We start from the raw sequence: 23,762 nt of genomic DNA on the forward strand, positions 1-23,762 counted from the left end.
TTAACAACGGAACAAAGGTCAGACCTACTGTCGCGGCCGAGTTTATTCTAACATTTACCCGGTCTCGGCCACGACAGATACCGGGCGCGCCGCATTCTCCCGCGCACGCGCCGGAGCCTCGGAGGATCGGTCCTCCGATCGGGGCTTCCCCCTCCCCTCTGCGGGTCCGCCGGGTCCCCCGGAGCCCCCCACCGCCATCCCCCACATTAGAGGAACCCAGGGCTCCCTCGGGGAGCCCTGGGCACACGCGCCATGCGCGCACGCTCCCGATGAAGCGTGACCGCGCATCAATGACGCGCGGCACGCCGAGGGAAAAAACGAGCAAGCCGGGAAACCTCCCGGCTTGCGGCACTAGCCAAGTGAGGATAAAGTATGCCACCTCTGTACTAGACTTATGTGACCAGTTCCCAGATGTTTTTTCTGAGCTGCCAGGACAGACTGATTTAGTGTCCCATAGGATTGAGACAGAACCTGGCGTAAAAGTACGGTCCCGTCCCTATAGATTGCCAGAGGGCAGATAAGACCTGGTAGAGAGAGAGATAATAGACATGTTGGAATTGGGCATGATCGAGGAGTCCCACAGCGAATGGTGTAGTCCTATAGTGTTGGTCCCTAAACCAGATGGGAAGGTGAGGTTTTGCGTGGATCTGCGAAAGGTAAATGCTGTATCCAGATGCGATGCATACCCAATGCCTAGGGCGGATGAATTGCTTGACTCTCTTGGTAAAGCAGAGTATATCTCCACCCTAGATCTCACGAAAGGATATTGGCAGATACCTCTAGCGGAAGAATCCAAATGCAAAACTGCCTTCGCCACCCCTCTCGGTTTATACCAATTCGTCACTATGCCATTTGGGTTACATGGGGCTCCAGCCACGTTCCAAAGGTTAATGGACAAGGTACTACGACCCCATAGGACATATGCCGCTGCCTACTTGGATGACATTGTCATCTATAGCAGACACTGGCAGTCTCATATAAAAAGGTTAAGGGCAGTCCTAACGTCCTTAAGAGAAGCAGGGCTCACTGTAAATCCGAAAAAAATGTGCCCTGGGTAAATCCACTACAAAATACTTGGGCTATGCCGTTGGAGGAGGGATAGTAAGGCCACTAGCTAGCAAGGTGGCCGCCATAAAGTAAGTCCCCACCCCACAGACAAAGACACAGGTCAACTCCCTTTTGGGGTTAGCAGGGTATTACAGGCGGTTTATCCCCAATTTTTCAGAAATTTCTGCACCCCTAACAGATCTGACAAAAAAGAGTGCCCCGACCCAAGTTAAATGGTCTTGAGAGTGCCAAGACGCCTTTGACATGCTAAAAAAGTGCCTGTCAGAGGACCCCGCTCTTTGGAGCCCAGATTTTAAAGAGCCCTTCATCATCCAGACGGATGCCTCAGAGGTAGGACTAGGAGCAGTGCTGTCCCAGCAATTTGATGGTGTTGAACACCCCATACTGTTCATCAGCTGGAAGCTGTTCCCAAGGGAAGTGAGGTATTCCGTCATTGAGAAGGAGTGCCTCGCTGTAAAATGGGCAATTGAGGCCTTGAGACATTATGTCGCCGGAGTACACTTCACCCTGGTCACTGACCATGCGCCCTTCAAATGGTTAATCACCATGAAGGTCACAAATTCAAGGTTGACCAGGTGGTATATGGCCCTCCAACCCTTCTCTTTTGATATACAGCATAGACCTGGAAAGGACAATGGAAATGACGATTTTTTGTCAAGAGAAGGAGTGGAGGGTCGGGCTTCAGCCGTGTGGGACCATAGCCACACACAAACAGGGGAGGTATGTGACAGGGTGAAGTCAACCCCTATCAGTTATGCCTGGGAAACATATGTCTGAGTGCTTCATCCAGCACTCAGAAGGTTAACTCAGGAGGAAGCTAGGTAATCAGGAGGTAAGCTGACACCTGTTAACCAGCAAGGTATAAAAGGATGTTGTTACTGGCAGTAGCTGGCTGCCTTAGACCAGAGAACTCTGAAATGTTAGCTGCTAGCCAGACGGATTCACCAAACTAATTACTTCAACCAAAGTAAGACTTGTTCATTTGTTTTCCTGACTGCTTAAAATACACTTACGGTTTGGTAAATGGTTTAGCCAGCCAGCCTGCTAGATAGGCCTAGAGTGTTAGTCAGTTCTCCCAATGTGGAGCAGGATTTGTTTTTGTTTAAAGGGACTGTGTACCCACATGTTATGTTATGCTGTGGAGAAATAAAGCCACTGAACGTTTTCATTTATCCTGACACTACACGTGTGGACTGTTCCCTGACCTCGGCTACAGGCCGTCCTGCTACAGTCCCCCTTAGGATTTAAACACATCTACTGTATATTCATAAACAAAAAACTTCTCTATCAGCAATGCCATAAATAGCTTTTCCATCAAACAATAAGGGCCTTATTAAATAATGTCAGAAAGAGGCCATCAGCCAAAAATGCCTTCATATGCAGTGACAAACAGTCTTCTACTTTGTGGCTACTGAAATTAATTTTTAGTGAACACTACAGCAAAGACTGCCAACCTAGGTGCATTTCAAGCAGATCTGGCTTGCACTAAAACTTTAAAATGCCTGAGGTAAACCGAAATTTCATTATCAAGCAAAACATCATGTACAGTCATATTAACAGGTGTTCCATAATCCCTCTGCTACAGTGTGTACAAGACATTTATGGAAATAAAACAGGCAGGAAACACCAAAAGTGATACAATAATACTACCTTTTATAACAGAATTAGGTAAGGCATAAAATAAAGACTGATGTTTTTTATTAGTGGGTTTTTAAAAGCATATTTCTAAAAAATTATATATTTGAGCATTTGAATTGATGATGTTTCACATTGGTTTTGTTTGTAGTGTGTATCTCTGGATTATATTTAATATGTTTGTTTGTTACAAATAAGAGAGTAAATAAGAACATAAATACAGTACTCCACAGGTGAATGTTCTGTTCTATGCTTCTTAACCATGAATTGTTTTGTCTTCTAGTTGATTTGGACAGGCTAAATGATGATGTCAAGCGTTACAGCTGTACTCCACGAAATTACACTGTGAATTTAAGAGAAGAGCTAAAGATGACCAATGCTGTATTTTTTCCACGTTGCCTACTTGTTAAGCGCTGTGGAGGAAGTTGTGGCTGTGGCAGTACAAACATGAAATCCTGCACATGTGCATCTGGGAAAACAGTAAAAAAATACCATGAGGTACAGTATGGAAAAGAAAAGGATTTTAATCAATAACCTAATTTCTGTTTTACATCAAATAAAATTATAATAATAGTTACTTGCCAAGCATAAATTGCAAACTCAATCGTGTGTATACATTCTATACAGGCATACCCCGCTTTAAGTACACTCACTTTATGTACACTCGCGAGTAAGTACATATCGCCCAATAGGCAAACGGCAGCTCACGCATGCGCCTGTCATCACGTCCTGAGCAGCAATATCGGCTTCCTACCTGTACCGAAGCTGTGCGCAAGCGGGGAGACTATAGAGCCTGTTACAAATGCGTTATTTACATCAGTTATGCACGTATATATCGATTTGCAGTACAGTACATGCATCGATAAGTGGGAAAAGGTAGTGCTTCACTTTAAGTACATTTTGCTTTACATACATGCTCCGGTCCCATTGCGTATGTTAATGCGGGTTATGCCTGTACATATGTGTGTTTATATGTTACAACAGGTAATGCAAATAAAAGAACAGAGATATCTAGTTTGAGCAGATCTATCTTATTTTAAGTGGTTACTTAATCTGAACTCAGTATTTACAGTATTAAGAGTAATTCCAAATCAATAACAATTTGCCCTGATTCATTTTCCTTATGTATTGAAATGTTAACACACAACTAATAGTAGCTAGTATTCCTTGACATTTCCTGTGCTTTCATGTGGCAGACACTTGGCAGGACCTATAGGTGAAAGTCACAGCTGAAGTCTGAAGACTGTAAAGATTTCTCTTTTTTCCCCCTTTTTATTCCTTCATTCATTCTTTCCATCTTCCATTCCTCTGTCCCTCCTTCCATTCCTCCATCCTATTCCACCTTCCCTTCCATTCTACCCATACATCCTTGCATTGCATTCCATCCTTCCATTCCACCCTCCCTTCCATGCCTCCATCCTTTCCATTCCTCCCTACAATTCCTCCCACATCTATTCCTCCCTCTCTTTCATCCCTCTCTCCCATTTCTCCCTCCCCACCTCCCTCTCATAGGGGGTTATGCACTAAGCAGTGATAAGTGGGTTTTCTGGGTGCTATGCACAAAGCAGTGATAAGTGCTTTTAAGTGATATAACTGCCTTTATAGCGTGATACTGCCTGTTGTGAGATTCACAGAGCAGTGATAACAGTGCTTATTGTGCTATAATGGCTACTTAAAAGCACTTATCACTGCTTTGTGAATCTCACAAAAGGAAGTATCGCGCTATAATGGCATTTATCTCACTTAAAAGCACTTATCACTGCTTAGTGCATAACCCCCTTAGTCTGCACTCCTTATAGCACAGAACAAACTTTAAAGAAACTGTAGTTTCCACTTACTATTGAGTTCTCAGGGTAAATAAAACAGACCATATCTGTACACTTGTGTGAAGCATCAAATAACACTGCTTTAGCACTTTTATACTTTTTTATACATTTTATTAGATGGTGCAAGTCCAATGTTTCACTCCTATAAGGGCTTTCTTCAGACAGAATCTACAAGGTGAACACAAAATCCTTGCAAGAGCAAGCAAAAGAACCCCTTTCAACAAGCACTCATAAAGTGAAAAAATGTATTAAAATAACTAAACCTTTAATGAATACTAATGGGTAACAGTGAACACAAAACTCTTAAAAAACACCGGCGTGGTGTATTAATGAACACCACGCCGTGTGGAGTCCCTGCAACTTACACTTAGCACATATTGAGAATATATTTTGTGCTCTGTGCTTTAACATAGAACAACTACGATCGTATGTATAACTTATTATACCTAGTTGCATAGGGGGTTTGCGCTACTCAGACTTGCTATTAATATGTTTGGTGATGTTTATTAATACACCACACCTGACTAGAATTGTACAAAGTATATGATACATTAAGAGGATCTAGTATACACATAGGGGGCTTAGTTTATAATCCTATATTAACCCCTTCCTTACCCGGCTAATTAAAGGTCCGGTGGTGTTCACAAATACACCACACCGGGTGGAAGGTACATATAGCACTCCAGTGGTATACTAAGGTTAACCTCTTCCTCACCCGGATAATATAATGTCCGGTGGTGTTCATGAATACACCACACCGGGTGGGAGGTGCCTAGAGTTTTTTCTAGTGCTACAATATATACATCTGAATATTTAGATCTGATCTGCAAACTATATTCTTGCATACTGTGGGCATATGAACTATTGCACTTTATATCAATAATTACTCATACAACTCTGTCCTATTACACTGTGCTGTTTCCACGGAAGCCCGTGGGAAGTTTCTCACTAGTTTAAGATTTATCTCTGTGAGAACTCCTATACACGCTGAGGTATTTGACAATAAATAGATAATATGTAAAGTGATATGCTGATACTTTCATTACACATTCAATCCTCAGCCCATTTCTAGCTACATAGTAGCCTTTTTAACCCATGTTATATTTACGCGCCGTTTCTAGGGTTTTTTTTTTTTTATATATATCTTAGTTGATTCATATACATTAAGCACTTTAATGCATTGGTCTGAATATACTCTTTGAATCAATTTAGTCAGTGTAAGTACGAATTTATATGTCCGGTCCGGTCTGTCCGTGATAAACATATAATTATTTCTACAGCTATATACCACACTGAGGCATTAGCTAAATATCCATTCTGCTTTTGCCAGGTAATTACTATTCCCTAGATCCACATGTCAACCAGCCTTGGTTTAAGGACTGGAAGTTAGCTGTTTAATTTGTTTTTTAAGAGTTTTGTGTTCACTGTTACTCATTAGTATTCATTAAAGGTTTAGTTATTTTAATACATTTTTTCACTTTATGAGTGCTTGTTGAAAGGAGTTCTTTCGCTTGCTCTTGCAAGGATTTTGTGTTCTCCAGTTTCGTTAACCCCTGGCACCATTTTCAGGACAGTAGCAAGAGCTTATTCCCTCACTCCCCCACCCACCCCTTGAGAATCTACAAGGTAATAGAAAATGTACCTGTGTACCATCATAAACTCACCACTCCAACGTGTGTTCAAAACACACAACATACTTTTCTTATGGGCAGCATTCCAGCTCTAAGAAAACAAAATAAACATAACAATTACCCAAACCATCAGATTCAGTATAATTAAGATTAGTTCCAAATGATGCACAACATAAAGATGCATCACAAGATGCAAGTGACATGTACCGTAATAACAAACAAACGGGGTAAAGGGATATACAGTGCCCAAAATAACCCTCAGAAATAAATAGTAAATAGAAGAAAAACATCAAGACCAATATAATTTAGAAAACAAATAAACCCTCCCTGCAGCTAGTATTCAAATTAAGTCAAATGTATACAGATAGGCAGCAGCAAAGGGCAACACAAAAACACATGAAAGAGAAGATTCTCTCTACTGTACAAAAAACATCTTATCTGAAATTTGTAATTTAGTTCTAAAGGAGTCAAGCTTCTGCTGATCAGAATAGCAGAGATTGTGCCTGACACCAGTACCCCCTTCATTACAAGGTGTAATTATTATGGAAATCCTTGTAGGAACTGTGGGATATGAGTTATTTAAATATAGTTTTCATATCTCTCAGGTTCTGTATCTGAGGCATGCTCTTTTTTGAGGTCAGAGGTCTCTACATATGTTATCTGGAGGAAGATTTGAGGGGAGTCTCTCCTGCCCTTCCTCTCATTTCAATTTCTGTGAAAATGTCACCCATCTCTAGTTATAATCTTTTTGTGAAAAACGCAGTCTCATTACTGACTAATCTTTTTGCTCTGACCATTTGTGAATGTGTCAGAGCCTTGCTCAAACTAAGAGTGTGCAAACTAGATGGAAATAGAGTTGTATTTCTACATTTAGGTTTATATTAAAGGCTGCTAGCAATTGGAATCTTTGTAATAGACACACATTAGAGAAGACCATGTTGTGTCTTACTCCATGGTAGTCAATCTAATTGTTGTTTCATCTGTGCTATTCTACACAAGAACGCTATCTATAAATCTAAATTATATACTATATTATACTATTTATATAAGCAGGAAAAGAGGATGGACATCCCAGGGAGGTTAGGAACAACTAAGGGAGAACAAAGAGAAGGAGATATATGTGGTCAGTGTCATCATCAAACAGTAAGGCTGGATATCATCAAGCTGCATATCGGGAGGATAGAAGCAACATGGATATCTGTGTGTAGAGGGAACTTGAGGAGATAGGCACCTGCCTTGCCTTGATATGAAGGAACTGAGCTGATCGAGTCAAAAATGTAGTCGCCACCTTGTACCCCCCAACACCCTTAAGGACTGTGCCCCTGGTTTGGCAGATATGGGGCTGGATTTGACAGGAGAAGTTTGAAGTTGTCTGGAATTTGTTCAATAAACTGAAAATTAACCATCCCAAGAGAGAGAGAGAGGCTTAACAAACAAAGCACCTTCTTACGTGCACTCAATACCCAAAATGAATTCATGTACAGATGTACGTAGCAAGATTTTACATCTTCCGTGCCACGGCCACTCATAGTCATGTGACTGTGATGGTCATGGCACCAAAAAATTGTTTTCTGTGGGGGTCCCATTGACAAGCATAGATCCCCCCTCAGCGTGATCACAGCAGACACTTTCCCCAGCAATGTGGAAGCACCAGGATCCCGTGGATCCACGGGACACTGCGAAGCGGCGGCCAGAGCTACATATAACAGCTGAGACTGCTATCTCACTCCTCAGCACTCCACACAAGCACAAGGAGCAGACCACAGGGTTTGATTACTGTCTTCATACAGAGTTTGATTACTGTCTTCATTTGCTATTGCCATTAATCTTACATTGACTGTTGTGGACTCCTGGTGCTTCTTTGCAAGCTGCTTTCTTGCAGGCTGTGTTCAGCCTTGACTGTACCATTGCACACAGTTTCTGGTAGTACTTGAACTACTGGCATTGACTGTAGTGGATTCTTGCTTCCCTGCTATTAGCTTTTTAGCTGTATTTAGCCTACACTGTATGTTTGCTATCTATTTTCAGGGGTGTCTGATTTGACCAGTTATAGGGGAAGGGAGGCTTAGGGAAGTACCTCTGGGACCTTTTGGACCAGGGGGAATGGGCCAGATGAAGAGGTAGTCCCTCGAAACGTTGCCCCCCTAGCATACTTGCCGTTCTCCATTTTTTGTGTATATTCCTTGTGTTTCATGTTTTTTTCCCCTTTTCCTTTTCCCCCCCACCCCTCACTTTGTGACATGCAAACACATTTGATTTATTTATGGTTTGTTTTATTATTAAATATTTATTCTGCATTACAACTGTTTTCATCATTGCCAACTTTTTGTGGCCTTATCGCTGTTTACTACATGAAGCCCTAAGCATCAATTTCAGAATGTTGTGTATTGGTGCTGCCATTGAAATCTAAGGGTAAAAGGGGGACTATAGACAGCACTCTGATGATGTTAAATTAATGCAATTGCAGGGTGCACGGAACCAAAGGGGACCCTTATTCCCCTGTATAATACTAACAAATCTACGTAAGTACCAGCACTCACTGTCTAATAGCTAAATGATGAAAACAGTTGTAATGCAGAATAAACATTTAATAATAAAACAAACCAGAAATAAATCAAATGTGTTTGCAGAAACCAGTATCACAAATGGGCATGTCACAAAGTGAGGGGTGGGGGAGGGGAAGGAAAAGGGGAAAAAAACATGAAACACAAGGAATATACACAAAAAATGGAGAACGGCAAGTTTGCTAGTGGGGCAACGTTTTGAGGGACTACCTCTTCATCTGGCCCATTCCCCCTGGTCCAAAAGGTCCCAGAGGTACTTCCCTAAGCCTCCCTTCCCCTATAACTGGTCAAATCAGACACCCCTGAAAATAGATAGCAAACATACAGTGTAGGCTAAATACAGCTAAAAAGCTAATAGCAGGGAAGCAAGAATCCACTGCAGTCAATGCCAGTAGTTCAAGTACTACCAGAAACTGTGTGCAATGGTACAGTCAAGGCTGAACACAGCCTGCAAGAAAGCAGCTTGCAAAGAAGCACCAGGAGTCCACAACAGTCAATGTAAGATTAATGGCAATAGCAAATGAAGACAGTAATCAAACCCTGTATGAAGACAGTAATCAAACCCTGTGGTCTGCTCCTTGTGCTTGTGTGGAGTGCTGAGGAGTGAGATAGCAGTCTCAGCTGTTATATGTAGCTCTGGCCGCCGCTCCGCAGTGTCCCGTGGATCCACGGAATCCTGGTGCTTCTTTGCAAGCTGCTTTCTTGCAGGCTGTGTTCAGCCTTGACTGTACCATTGCACACAGTTTCTGCTAGTACTTGAACTACTGGCATTGACTGTAGTGGATTCTTGCTTCCCTGCTATTAGCTGTTTAGCTGTATTTAGCCTACACTGTATGTTTGCTATCTATTTTCAGGGGTGTCTGATTTGACCAGTTATAGGGGAAGGGAGGCTTAGGGAAGTACCTCTGGGACCTTTTGGACCAGGGGGAATGGGCCAGATGAAGAGGTAGTCCCTCGAAACGTTGCCCCCCTAGCATACTTGCCGTTCTCCATTTTTTGTGTATATTCCTTGTGTTTCATGTTTTTTTCCCCTTTTCCTTTTTTCCCCCCACCCCTCACTTGTGACATGTCCATTTGTGATACTGGTTTCTGCAAACACATTTGATTTATTTCTGGTTTGTTTTATTATTAAATGTTTATTCTGCATTACAACTGTTTTCATCATTTAGCTATTAGACAGTGAGTGCTGGTACTTACATAGATTTGCCATTGAAATCTTGTCCCTTTTTTTTTTCATTTATAATGGACATTGAACATCGATTTTAGAACAAATGTGTGTAATTTATGTTAATTTTTTTAGTGGTTTTATTGTTAAAAACTACTGTGTGTTTTACCTAATAAGACTTACTGTCCCCAGCGTCACTGACATACAAGCACAAGTCCACATTGCTGGGGACAGTGTCTGCTGTGATCACGCTGAGGGGGGATCTATGCTTGTCAATGGGACCCCCACAGAATACAATTTTTTGGTGCCACGACCATCACAGTCACATGACTATGAGTGGCCGTGGCACGGAAGATGTAAAGTCTTGCTACGTACATCTGTACATGAATTCATTTTGGGTATTGAGTGCACGTAAGAAGGTGCTTTGTTTGTTAAGCCTCTCTCTCTCTTGGGATGGTTAATTTTCAGTTTATTGAACAAATTCCAGACAACTTCAAACTTCTCCTGTCAAATCCAGCCCCATATCTGCCAAACCAGGGGCACAGTCCTTAAGGGTGTTGGGGGGTATGAGGTGGCGACTACATTTTTGACTCGATCAGCTCAGTTCCTTCATATCAAGGCAAGGCAGGTGCCTATCTCCTCAAGTTCCCTCTACATACAGATATCCATGTTGCTTCTATCCTCCCAATATGCAGCTTGACGATATCCAGCCTTACTGTTTGATGAGGACACTGACCACATATATCTCCTTCTCCTTGTTCTCCCTTAGTTGTTCCTAACCTCCCTGGGATGTCCTTCCTCTTATCCTGATCCAAAAAGCTTGCAATCTAAGCCATGGTTTGGAGACTCCAAAAATAAATTCACCCAGTTATCTAAACATGAGCTTACACGTTTACAAAGGTTTTAAAAGAAAAATCTTGCTTTGTCAATCTAAATATAGGATATGCTTAACACATATTTTTTTTCTTTTTTAAACATTATTTTTATAGTACTGGCACCATGCAATCAACATTGAATGCCCATATTGAAAAGACCATTTCTATATTTGTCATTTCATTGTTGTAACTGATGAGATTTGAAATGAGGGATAAACATCCCTCAAGTGGTACTGGAATTGGTTTTCAGCATAAACACTGTATTGAGTACAGTATAAGTGTATCAGGGAATTACTTGAAATCTAATGTTGCCACGGGTATGTACCTATTATTCCCAAAAAGAGACATTAACAAATATTTATTTGGATTTGTTTCCCCCCCCCCATTGCTTCGAGTTTTAATGAGCTGAGTAATCCCTCTTTTTGTACTATACAGTAAATTGTCCCATATTTAAAGCTGTATGACTTTACTAGGATGTAATTTGTATTAACCTTCCTAAATATCTAAAGCAACAATGCACATTTAGCAATGGCAATGGACATAAGCAGTCATAATGCCTTCAACCTCACAGTTTGCACATTGCTGTATTTTATGTAAAGAACTCAAATATGACATATTTGTCATTTGGAGACCTACCTGTAGGACAAAAAAAAAATCATGCACCAATTGCTTTACAGATTTAGCCCAACAAAACTTCAATGGTGCTGCAGTAAAGTAAAATCTATTTTGCGCAACTTTGGATAAGAATTGCGGACAGCCAGAGAGGCTTCATTTTAGACTGCAGGTAGTTTTCAACCCAGCCTACAGGGTTACATCTGTACTGTATGTAACTTTTGTGTTTTACGATACAACACAGGAATTACAAATCTTTTGTAGTTGCTGTTAGTGTGAAACTATGAAAAAACATTCTGCAATTAAGTTACAAACACCTTTAGCACTGAAATGGCTAAACAAAATTAAATGTTACAACTGAGGAGAAGGGTGTGAAAAAGGAGAATCAATTGGCACTGTACTGTATATCTACAAATTCAACTGTCAAGTTGCAAAAATTAAGTACTGTACATTGACTCATTAGTATCTCATACGCCACAGTACAAATCATTAAATTATCTTTTTCAGTGGTTCTCAAACCTCTCCTTGGACACTAAAGGCCACACCCGGTTTTAGAAAAAAAAACAATGAACAAGCACATAGGATAATGGAACTAATTTGCATATGAATAGAATGTCATGTGGTTGTCTCAGAACCCTGTTCTGGCTCAGGACCCTCAATGTGCATCAATCTGATGCTTAAAAAGGCATTTTGATAATTTACCCTTTTACTCTATTCAGCAATTACAGTATTACAATTTTTTTAGAAGCCTGTTATCTGAATATTTTCATTAGAGTATGTTAAAAGAGGATTTACTATGTCATTTGGCTAACATTCTGCATCAAATGTGAGAACACTGATTAATAAGCTTCTTCCTTTTAATGAAGATTTGTTTTTATTTATTTTTCTTCCATAGCCTCAAGATGTACTATATATTTTAATAGATTAAAACATTTTAATCACGACATACTGCCAGACATACTGTTTTCGGTGCCTCTGACAACATGCGGAAATCCGCGGCATCAAAAACAGTACATTTTGTGGCCCAGCAGGATTAATGCTACAGGGGTCCATGCTCCTGAATGGGAGCACCACAGGTTAATCATCCCAGGCCAGACAGTCTGGATGAGATACTATAGAACAATATTGGTCATCAAGGGAGTTGAACCGGACATTTAACAATGTCCAACCCCTTTGAATGTGGACATTTAACAATGTCCAACCCCTTTGAATGTGGTCCTTTAGTATTCCCCGTTATTACGTAGATATCCATATTCGGACATCTACATCATCAAGGGGCTGGACAGACCGGAAACTACTTCTGACTGCTTCTTACCTTCTGTGCTGCTTTGGGAGTTAGGGAACTCACAGAGACTGCTTCTGTGTGCCATGTACCTCAGTGCTGCTCCTTCAGACTCTTTGGCTTAATATCTGATGGGTCTAAAGGATTAACGCTGTACACTGGCGACACACTTTATTCGAGCTCGGCTAGTCCCACGAATTCGGGTATACCCGGGTGTATTGAGGTTTGTGACTGGTTTCTGCCCGATTGCATTGAGTTATTTTCCAGGCAGGGATTGAAGCATTTTATTCCTGCTGGCTGCAATACTGCACAGTACATATATATATACTGCATTACAATTCATGAATTTATGCCATCTGGTAGACACGCGAAGCATTGCAGCCTATTAAATCCTAATCATTATCATTTAACAGATCAGCCGCCCATCAGCCAGGCATGAACCCAGGCTGGGAAGGCAAATGCAACGGGGCTTGTCAGAGGTGAGGAGCGGCGCATTCCAGGTATCTGCCAGGTACATACCGGGTATTTGCTCGAATAAAGTGTGTCGGTGCAGTAGGAGTCCCATTTAGAAGCATGGACCCCTGCAGAGTTAATCCTCCCGGGCTGCTTTCTGCTTCTGGGGCTTGAATCGGCCAGGCCGACGGACTACAACTTCACCACATGCATTTGTGGCACCAAAAACATTAAGCCTGGCTACATCTGTACTGTATATTATAAAAGGAATAGTATCTATAATTACAATATGCAAGTAAAATAAAGTAGTTACCCATAAACACACAACTGTAAAGTATTTTTATAGTTTCTTTATATTTCGTTACAGAAGCCGTTTTACATTCTATTTATTTCTAGGTGCCAAAATATAAACTATTATACATACAATAGGCAATACTTAAATCTTTGAATATCAGTGATGTGATCAGCTAGTCAAGCAATCCAATTTCCACTTTGTTCAAACACTCCTCTCCTGTCTGGGAAAAGTGTTTGCCAATTCATTTTTCTCTTCTTATCTTCAAAGCCCATATTCCATGCTCATGTTTTTTAATATAAAATACAGGAAAATCCCAAAGCTGTCATAGGGCTTGTTAACTTAAATGCTGTCCAAATCTCTGCTCTCATCCAAAGCATCCACTTTACTTTCCTAGAAGAAATATACATTCTATCAAAGAATGATCCAACTACTGTAGCATCAATAATTTCATATAGCCCTGGTTAATTTAAAATATAAACATATATTCCTATATGCTTAGCTCCAGGAGAAGCTGAAGTATTTATCAAAAGAAAAAAAAAACACATTTGACATAAACATTACAACAATCTGGCTACATCATAAAGGAATTAGATAATGCTTTAAACATTTTTTTTTTTAAATTTACCCACAAATCCAAACTGAGTAAGTTTGGTTGAAGTCTTTATAAGATATTTGTTTACTTCAAATTACAAAGCCGGTATAACCGTCCTCACATTTTTGGGACCCAAAGGGTCGAAATAGCTGTCTGTGGGTAAGTTTACTGGCTTTACACTTCTTTAACCCAGGCTGTGCTGAAATGCTGTGTAATATGATAGGCATACGCTTATAGGGGTCCGTGTTAAAGCTGCAGGCCAAGAAATAGCCTACATGTATGTTTTATGTAATAAATCAGTTCTGCACAAGAGAAAATACTTGTAGAATTTATTTTTTTAAACAACTTTGACGTTTGCCGTTAGAGTGAGTGGTGGTTGGTGTGCTGGTTTTCAGAGTTGTCTACCAACATTCAGTAGATAGTGCAAGGCTTTTGAGTAATCCAGGGTGTATGATGATATTGGATGTGGACCAGGAGGGAGGCGTTTGTAATGGATAGAGAGAGTAACATTTCCATGAGGCCACAATAAAGAAAACAGTTGAGATAACTAGTAGGTTCATTATCACAGAGGTAGGTAAAGTTGCATGAAGCTGCTGTGAACAAAATGAGTGTGTGCAGAGTAAAGAGCAGAGGTATGCCTTTTCCTTGCCAACATGTTTTGGTGCATTTGCAATGCTAGGGTCTGTTCAAGGTTTTGCAGAGGGTTTTGGAGGGGTCTGGGAGGGGGGGGGGGGGGCGGGGATGGGAGAGACAGTTGTGTGCAGTCAAGTGTTGGGAGAGACTGCAGTAAATTAAGTATACAGGGGGGTTAAAAGTGCAGGCTAACAATATGAGATAATAGTGTGGTCAGATAAGCTCACTATTTGTTGCCTTGTGTAGAAGAGTTTACAGAAAGATACAGTCCCCAGTCCACCTCTATTCAAACTATAGTCTAACTATATATTTTCACTTAAAGATGGTGACTTTAAGATGCAGCACACTAAAGTTGCTTATGCTTAATCCTGCTAATGCTTCCCTTAAAGTCTAAACAAAACTATAATGTTATTTTTTTTAATTAAGATGTTAAAAAGTTCTTGCAAAATGAAAAAAGAATCTTTTATGGGACTGTATTTACATTAATTTGTAAAATGTTGTCTTTTTAGGTGCTGAAATTCATGCCTGAAGTAGGGCACTTCAAAAAGAATAACAAAACCAAAAATAAGTCCATCGTAGATATCCAGTTGGACCATCATGAGCGTTGTGATTGTATCTGCAGTTCCAGGCCGCCTCGATAAAAACCAGAACACACAGGAGCTTACTTCTTAACAGCTTTATGGACTTTAGCTGTAAAGTCGGTTATAATTTTCTTCAACAGACATCAGAACTTTGCTACTAGCCTTCATTGCAATGAAATATACTGTATTAGTGTTGTGCTCCTACATAGTTTTGCTTAAAATCACAAAGATGGCAATAGTGGCCACATATTTTAGGTTCTAGCTGGCAAGTAAGAAAAGGATATATGAAATAAATATAATGTGGAATACTTTAATTTAACACACCTTGCTATAAACATATTAAGACCTAATTGTACTAACCAGTGCTATTCCATAAGACAATTTCTGGTGCTGGAAGATACAGCATGTTATGGCTCATTCAAGTAAATTGACTGGCACAAAGCACCACTTCTGGCCCAAAATGTTTTTCTTGTTATCACTGTCCAATACAGAATGAGAAAGTTTGTTATTTAAAGCAAAGAATGAAGAATGTTAGAAAAATAATAGCAATGTAAATTAAGTAGGGTGCCAAAAAAGATTGTTTGAATAAAGTGACAACATTTTTATTTTAAAAAGTATTGATAACGCACCTTGTATAGATAAAGTAAAAAGTTATTATGCTTTGCATAGACCTGCTAAATGCAGAAGTTCTTTTGCATTGGTTTCATAATGTTGAATAGATTTCTAGTATTACACTTTTTAGTTTTTTATTTTATGGTATATTATTATTATGTAACTATGCAATGTCTTCTTTTACAAAAAAAGAATGTTCTGTTATTTTTATTTTTCATTCAAGGTTATTATTTACTATATTATTCAACATCTCAATAAAATGAATTCTTGTAAAGCTAGCCAGGAGAAAATCATGTGTTTTACAATGTGGAATGTGTTTTCTAGAAAAAAAAACACACACACACAGCTGCCAGAGCTGATAACAGGCTTTTTTGGCAAATAAATTGTGAATTTAAAAAGGTGTACCACATTTACAACTTAAGAAGTTTTTCTTTACAGATCGTAGTAGATTGTGCATTACTGTATATAAATGTGAAATTTAAAGTATTTTTGTAAAGTTAAGTAAAAGAGAATTATAAAATCACAATGGCACTTAAAGAATAGAATGAGCAGGGGGGAAAAGGACAATAAATTTACTGTCTAATAACATACATTAATAATCATTATTATATTTTGTTCCCTATTTTAATTTGCCCTTTATATTGAAACATTTTTTGTGTATTTCCTAAGATTAAATTTGAAAAACCAAAAATACAGTTGGGCAACTGTCACACCTGAAAGAATATCATTAAGTGTATTTACAAGAAATCTTTTGGTTACCATAACGTGTTCATAAATCACAATAAATATTATATTCCTGCTCCTGTGCCTTTGTGACAAAGCATTTCATGCTTTGAATGATTGTCAAACTTAGAATTCATGAAGCAGATTATCTTTGAGTACTGTACTCACTGGAAACTACTGTTTAATTTTACTGTAATTACATTGCTCCTGAAAAGTACCATACAATGTACTGTATATACTGTAGATACATCTATTTGTTTTTAATGGTAATATAAAATTAAAAAAAATAAAAGTAATATAAAAAATAATATAAAAGTATTGTTAACAAGATATCTGTATTCAAGAGAGTTGGAGGTCCTTTAACACATTAGGGTCTATGTACTAATGCAAAATTAACGCACAGAAATCTTATTTTAAATTGTGCTTCGGTTACTTTATGTACTAATCTGAAGTTACTCAAACTGTGCCATCAGCATAAACATTTTTGTGTTGTGTTGTGATGTCTAAAAGGGTTCCACAAAAACTGCTCCCCTCTGGCAGAACCAGCGTGCTAAGGGTTAACATCTAGGATTGCTCCAATCTGTTTTGTCATCCCAACACTAAGCAATGTTTAGTGCCCTGGACAAAGGACTTTCATAGCACCGATTAATTCATTCAGAACCTCTTCAGCTTGCATCTATATCGCCCCAAAGGCAGACATCTGAAAGGGTTCTCCAAGAACTGCTCCACTCTCCACAAGAAAATGTAAAGAATGTTCCTCTGAACATACAGTAGAAGTAATATTTAGAAAGAAGAAGACATTTCGACCCTTGTTAGACATTGAAAGGAAAAGGGACACCAAATCCCTTTGTTAAGAATAATGGGCATTGAAAGTATATCAATACCAAGGAAAGGTGGTGACAGAGGTCTTCTACTTACAGATGTAGCCGGATGGTTTCGTCTGCTAGCACAGGAAAAGTCTAGGAAAATTTGGGGTTATCTCACAGAAATGGTGCAATAGATTTTTCTGCTATTTGAATGCAGACTAATGGCCCATCGGATTAATACAGCTGGGGTCCCTGTAGCCCATTCAAATAGCAGGGCCCCCTGCTGTGTTAATCCGATGGGCCATTAGTCTGCATTCAAATAGCAGAAAAATCTCACAGAAATGTTGCAACATTTCTGTGAGCTATCCCCAAATTTTCCTAGATTTTTCCTGGGCTAGCAGAAGAAACCATCCGGCTACATCTGTAGATGTGAAAAGTATTGGATATTTACACTTTAAACATTGACACCATACTGTATGGCATAAATGATGAGTTGGAGCTCCAGTAGTTTCTGTAATGTTACTCAATTTGGTGGGTGATAGGTTAAAAAAAAAAAAGTTTTTATTCTTTAATTTAAAAAAATGATTTATATTTTTTCTTACATTTTACAAACAATATTATAATACTGAAAGTTAAGAAATAACATACTGTAGTAGATGAGGTTGATAAAATACATATGTCCATCGAGTGTGTTAAATTTAGACAACAGATACATAAGAACTTACAAACATGAAGAATATCCCTTAAAATGGTTTCACTCTTAGAATAAATTAAGAACTTTTATAGTGTAATTAACACTCTGATACACTTGATAGCAGTATTGTTAGTTGTGATAGCCGTAAGTCATGGTAGACAAATTGAACGAGGTGGATAATATAGCATTTTAGGAAGTGATGTATAAATACATAAAGACTGATTAACTACTTCCTAATTACAGACTCTATACTGTATCATAAACAAAAGACATTTTTGGAAAAATACTGTGTCTACAGAAATACATAAAACTTTTATTTCTAACATTTAACACTCAAAAAGAATTGATTTTAAAAGGAATTAAAAATGAGCCAAAGTTGAACTGCATGATGAAGTTGTACTTGATACAATTGGCAAATTTGCTTGAGACTATAATTAGTCACTTCGATGGCTTGCTACAGTAAAGGTGCTCTAATGAATCACTTTAAATTGTCTACAGTGTATCACCTGATGATTGGCTTGTTATTAGCATACAACATTTTGTTAGATACAATTTAGTTAGAACTCCTTTTGGCCGGGCATACACTGAAACAATTTTCCAATTGAAAGCAACATTGTTGTGGTAAGAAACACTTGAAAGGCTACCATTTAATGTTGCAGCACTGATGCACACTAATTGTACAAGTCCTGTTTGAGTAGCCAACCACACTAGATCAGTCACTATTGTCACATATCGTGATGTCATTTTAATTGAAAAAACAATTTTCCGATAGAATGCAACATTATTGTGGTAAGATAAACTTGAGAGGCTACCATTTAATGTTGCAGCATTGATGCATACTGAAAGATACATATGCTACATTTTGCACTTATACAGTAGCATATTTATCAAGAGAACGGCCTGTTTATTCTTGCTCTCCAAATGCATAATCTTACATGTATCTGTATTTAACTTTATTTGCCATTTACCTGCCAAAGTTTCCAGTCCTTCTGGAGAGAAATTACATTCTGCACTTATTTTCCTAGCTTACACAATTTAGGGACCTATTCTAGTAGCTTTGATAACCAACTTATCGAAGATTTTGAGCAGCTATCGCCAAATTTTGCTAGTTACTGTAGCTATTCATTAAGCCTCGATAAGTTGGTTAAATCGTGCGGGGAAAGCATTTTCTCATGATTTCTGACTCCTGGACAAACACATCGCACGGGAGCTGGTGAGAAGCCCAAACTCGCAATTTTTATAAAATCATGCAAATCTAGTAGCCTCAATAACATTATTGGGGCTCTGGAATTGCGATTTTATCAGAGAGAAAAGATGTGTGAGAGGGACTTATTTTAGAAAAAAAATGCATGTTTTCTATGGATTAATACCGTGGGTCTCCGGAGCTGATGCACATTAATATCAGCACCAGAGACCCCGGCATCAATCTGATACAGAAAAATTAATTTACAGACAGAATTTACAACACCTCCTCTTCTATCGATCTCTCTGTGGGCGTACCACAGGGCTCTGTCCTGGGACCTCTTACCTTTTCTCTTTACACACTCTCTCTAGGTGACCTAATCACATCTCTTGGGTTAAAATATCACTCTATGCTGATGACACACAAATGTACTTTTCTACCCCTTACCTTACAGCTACTGTACAGACTAAAGTTTCTGAATGTCTCTCTGCTGTATCATCCTGGATGGTCCTCCGCTGACTTAAACTTAACATGGCAAAAACAGAGTTCCTCATAATTCCTCCCAAACCTTGCCCTATTTCCTCCTTCCTCATTACAGTTGGAAGTACTAGTATTCACCCAAGCATGCTGCCTAGGGGTCACACTCGACTCCTCTCTCACATTCTCTTCTCACATTCAAAAGGTAGCAAAAACTGTTGTTTCTTCCTCTGCAATATTACCAAGATACGCCCTTTCCTCTGTTGCTCGACAGCAAAAACTCTGACACAGACCCTCATTCTCTCCCATCTCGACTACTGTAACCTCCTGCTGTCTGTCTTTCCTGCCTCTCACCTGTCTCCCCTACAATCTATCCTAAATGCTGCTGCCAGAATCCCTCTACTCTTTCCGAAATGTGTCTCAGCGTCTCCCATGCTGAAATCCCTCTCCTGGCTTCCTATCAAATCATGTATCAAACACTCAATTCTCCTCCTCACTTTAAAGCTTTACACTCTTCTGCTCCTCCTTACATCTCAGCCCTAATTTCTCACTATACACCATCCTGGCTCTTGCGTTCTTCTCAAGGATGTCTTCTCTCTACCCCATTTGTATCTATAGCCCTCTCCCGCCTTAAACCCTTCTCACTGACTGACCCACACCTCTGGAATGTCCTTCCCCTCAATATCTGACTAGCACCCCCTCTACCACATTTAAGACCCACCTCAAAACACCTGCTTAAGGAATTACCACACCTGCTTATGGAAGCATATGAGTAGCTCTATGGCTGATAACTAACACCTCATACATTAACCTTGGCCCCTTACAGATGCACTTACCAGAATGCCACCATACTGTCTTTGTACGTTCTTCCTACCAAAAAAATAGATTGTAAGCTCTTCGGATCAGGGACTCCTTTTCCTAAATGTTACTTTTATGTCTGAAGCACTTCTCTCCTTTATGTGTTATTTATATTATTTATTTATATTATTAGCTCATAATAACCGCTATAGAAATTAAGGGGTTAACCCCCTCCCCCACTGCCCACACTGGCAACCTAACCACCCATCCTTGGGCAAATATCCCCACCCTCTACCCATTGATTAGCACAATGGTAAATCATGCCCATATAATATGGGCATGATAAGCCACTATAGCAGTCAATGGACAACCTAAAAAAACAACAGCGCCAAAAAGACACAACAATAAAAGAAATGCACAAGCACCAGAAGAAAAACAGAATAAAAAAGTCTAAACAACACATCAATAAAATTAATCTAACACCAAAACAGCAAAAGAATAAAATTCATGTATAGATATAGCCTGTCTGTATCTTCAGTTTTCCTTAACTAAAATCCAGACATCAATCATTTTGTTTGGGTGATGTAATCAATATACATCACGTTTAGCTGTAAATTTATGTAGACAGCTCTTCGTGTTGTTATTCACACCTGGATTAAACAGGGATATGCTAGACAGATTTCAGATTTGTTTGATTGTAATTTGGCGCCTGTCCGCCAGATGGCAAAGTGAATGTGTTATGTTAATTAGTCTATGTAGAGTGCTGTAAGTCTCAAGCAGGTGCCAGACTGATCCAGCAATATACTGCAATGCATTGCAATTCATCAATGTTTTATGGCCTTGACCATTCAAGATGTTATCAACATTTAGTTGTTTTAACACTTTGTTGCAAAACGTAAATGTACGTGTTCCACTTATACTTTGTGTTCACTCACTCCTGACAGTTTCGTGAGCTGAGACAGAGTGAAATGTCAATTGCTTTGGAGAAACCAGATTATAGCATACTTTTTCTCATATATTCAGCAATTAATGAGGCAGCAGATAAGAAAGCCACTCTATCAGAAATATATGGCTATCTCATTGCCAATTATGAATACTTCAGGGATTTAGCTGACTCTAGTAAGTGGAAGAAGTCTGTGTACTACGCTTTGACAATTAATGATTGCTTCATTCGCATCCACCCCCCACCCCCCATCCTGGGGTCAGAGGAGATTTTTGGTTATTGGTCCAATCCTTTGCGAATATGTTTGATCATGGCAACTTCAAAAGGAGAAGGAAAAGAAACGGGACCAACAGCTTGAATCATACTTCCAAATCTCGCAATGGGACACCATCTGAAAATCATCGTGAACAGCAGCAGTACCAACCTGATTATATATTGACAGGTCCATCTGGTAACCTGGTCCTACCTGACTAATATCTACAGCAGTCTAACCTTGATTTTACCTCTAATGCTCAGTTTTGCTACCTATCCGAATATCATCCTGCCGAAAATTGTCCGCTTCAGCAAGGTTGGCAAGGTTGGCAAGAATTCTAACGAAGATAAAAATAATATAAAATATTTTATTAACTTTTGTGCCCTATGACACAAATAGCCCGTAATACTGATCATTGATTGATATGATGCCGTTCAGTATGTTACAGAGGCCTCATGTGATCCCCAGGGATTTAATTTAAATGCCTTGAGGAAAAGCGCGGGACCGCTGCAAGCGCCCGTGCCCACCCCAAAAAATCCCATGCCGCTGTTTACGCACCCCTGGTGTATAGTACCTGTATACTTAAAGTTTAAAGCATCCTGTTGTACTTTTTAAAAAAATTCCAGAATCGAAAGCGTGCTAAATTAACATACACAGCACACAGACATCAGATGATGAGGATAATGGTGTGAGATGTCGAAAAAACAATATATTACTGTCCCTTTTATTACTTTTCTACGCTTTTATACACTTTTTTTAAATATTCTAATTCACGCTTGTTTTGGCACAGTGCATACTAGTCCACTGTCTCAGATAGATTCTGTGCAAGAATATTATGCCGTTTATTAAAGTGAAGCCGGAGACGCGATTCACTAAGGCCTTGAGCCCATTTTCTCTCAGACGGGCCAAAAACTGGCTTATCGTACATGCAAGCTTTTTCCCCTTGCTAGCGTTCTTAAACTTTACATACGCTAGCTGATAGAAAAAAAAGCCGCTTGAAACATTTGCATGGAGATTTGTTACAGGCGATCGTACACATAACAAATCCATTTTAATAATAGTGTACATGAGCAGGGGGTCTCCGGACCTGAACCGCATTGGTTTCAGGTCTGGGGACCCCCTACTTCAGGAGATACAGGCCCCGTTATGGGGTGCCGGTATCCCCTGCAGTTTGAAAGCTTCCGCGTCACGTGACTGGGACATTTACATTCTGCAGGGGATACCGGCACCCCATAACGGGGCCTGTATCTCCTGCAGTAGGGGGTCCCCGGACCTGAAACCAATGCGGTTCAGCTCTGGAGACCACCTACACATCTACACTACTGTCAAAACACACATATCAATAAACAATTATTCCTTACCTTAGCGACTATCCGCTATGGTAATGAAGCTGCATTAATGTACATTTTAATAATAGTGTGCGGGAGCAGGGGTCCCTTGAGCTGAACCACATTGATTTCTGCCTCAGGGACCCCCTGCTTCCCGAGTTACAGGCCCCGGTATGGGGCATCGGAGGCCAATGTCCCCGCCATCTTTATAGCGTACAGACGCGACGTGGGTTCTATAAAGATGGCGGCGACACTGGCACCGATGCCCCAAACTGGGGCCTGTAACTCGGGAAGCAGGGGGTTCTTGAGGCAGAAATCAATGCGGTTCAGCTCAAGGGACCCCCTGCTCCCGCACACTATTAATAAAAATACATTAAAGCAGCTTCATTACCGTAGTGGCTATCCGCTAAGGCAATGAAGGGGTTAAGGCACAATAGCATGTTTATTGGGGACAATTGCCCCCAATAAACATAGCAATATACAACACACATCACCCCCCCCCAACACATACAATACAGTAATGGGCAAAATTACTACTGTATTATCCATATATGGATAATAATGCATTTGCCCATTTAAAATACATATAAATCACAATAAATACATATTACACTTACCTTTTCCAGGCACCCACGATGAAGGCCATCTTCATCCTCATCTTCATCCTGCCCATGTCCCTCCGGTGCTGCAAAACATACAAAACAATCAAAATAGCCAAAGTAATGTCTCATAA

General features: G+C 39.7%; 1 protein-coding gene across 1 annotated transcript in view; it reads left to right on the top strand.

The window, feature by feature from the left end:
- The window catches only part of PDGFD (platelet derived growth factor D), a 311,915-nt gene extending 295,122 nt beyond the window's left edge, over positions 1-16,793 (top strand). Inside the window, exons 6-7 of the mRNA XM_075592395.1 lie at positions 2,987-3,201; positions 15,141-16,793. Of these exons, the coding sequence (XP_075448510.1) occupies positions 2,987-3,201; positions 15,141-15,272 (347 nt within the window). The 3' untranslated portion in view covers positions 15,273-16,793. The remainder of the gene's footprint in view (positions 1-2,986; positions 3,202-15,140) is intronic.
- Positions 16,794-23,762: the final 6,969 nt, after the last annotated feature.

This window comes from Ascaphus truei, chromosome 3 (assembly GCF_040206685.1).
Source record: "Ascaphus truei isolate aAscTru1 chromosome 3, aAscTru1.hap1, whole genome shotgun sequence".
NCBI classification, from domain to species: domain Eukaryota; kingdom Metazoa; phylum Chordata; class Amphibia; order Anura; family Ascaphidae; genus Ascaphus; species Ascaphus truei.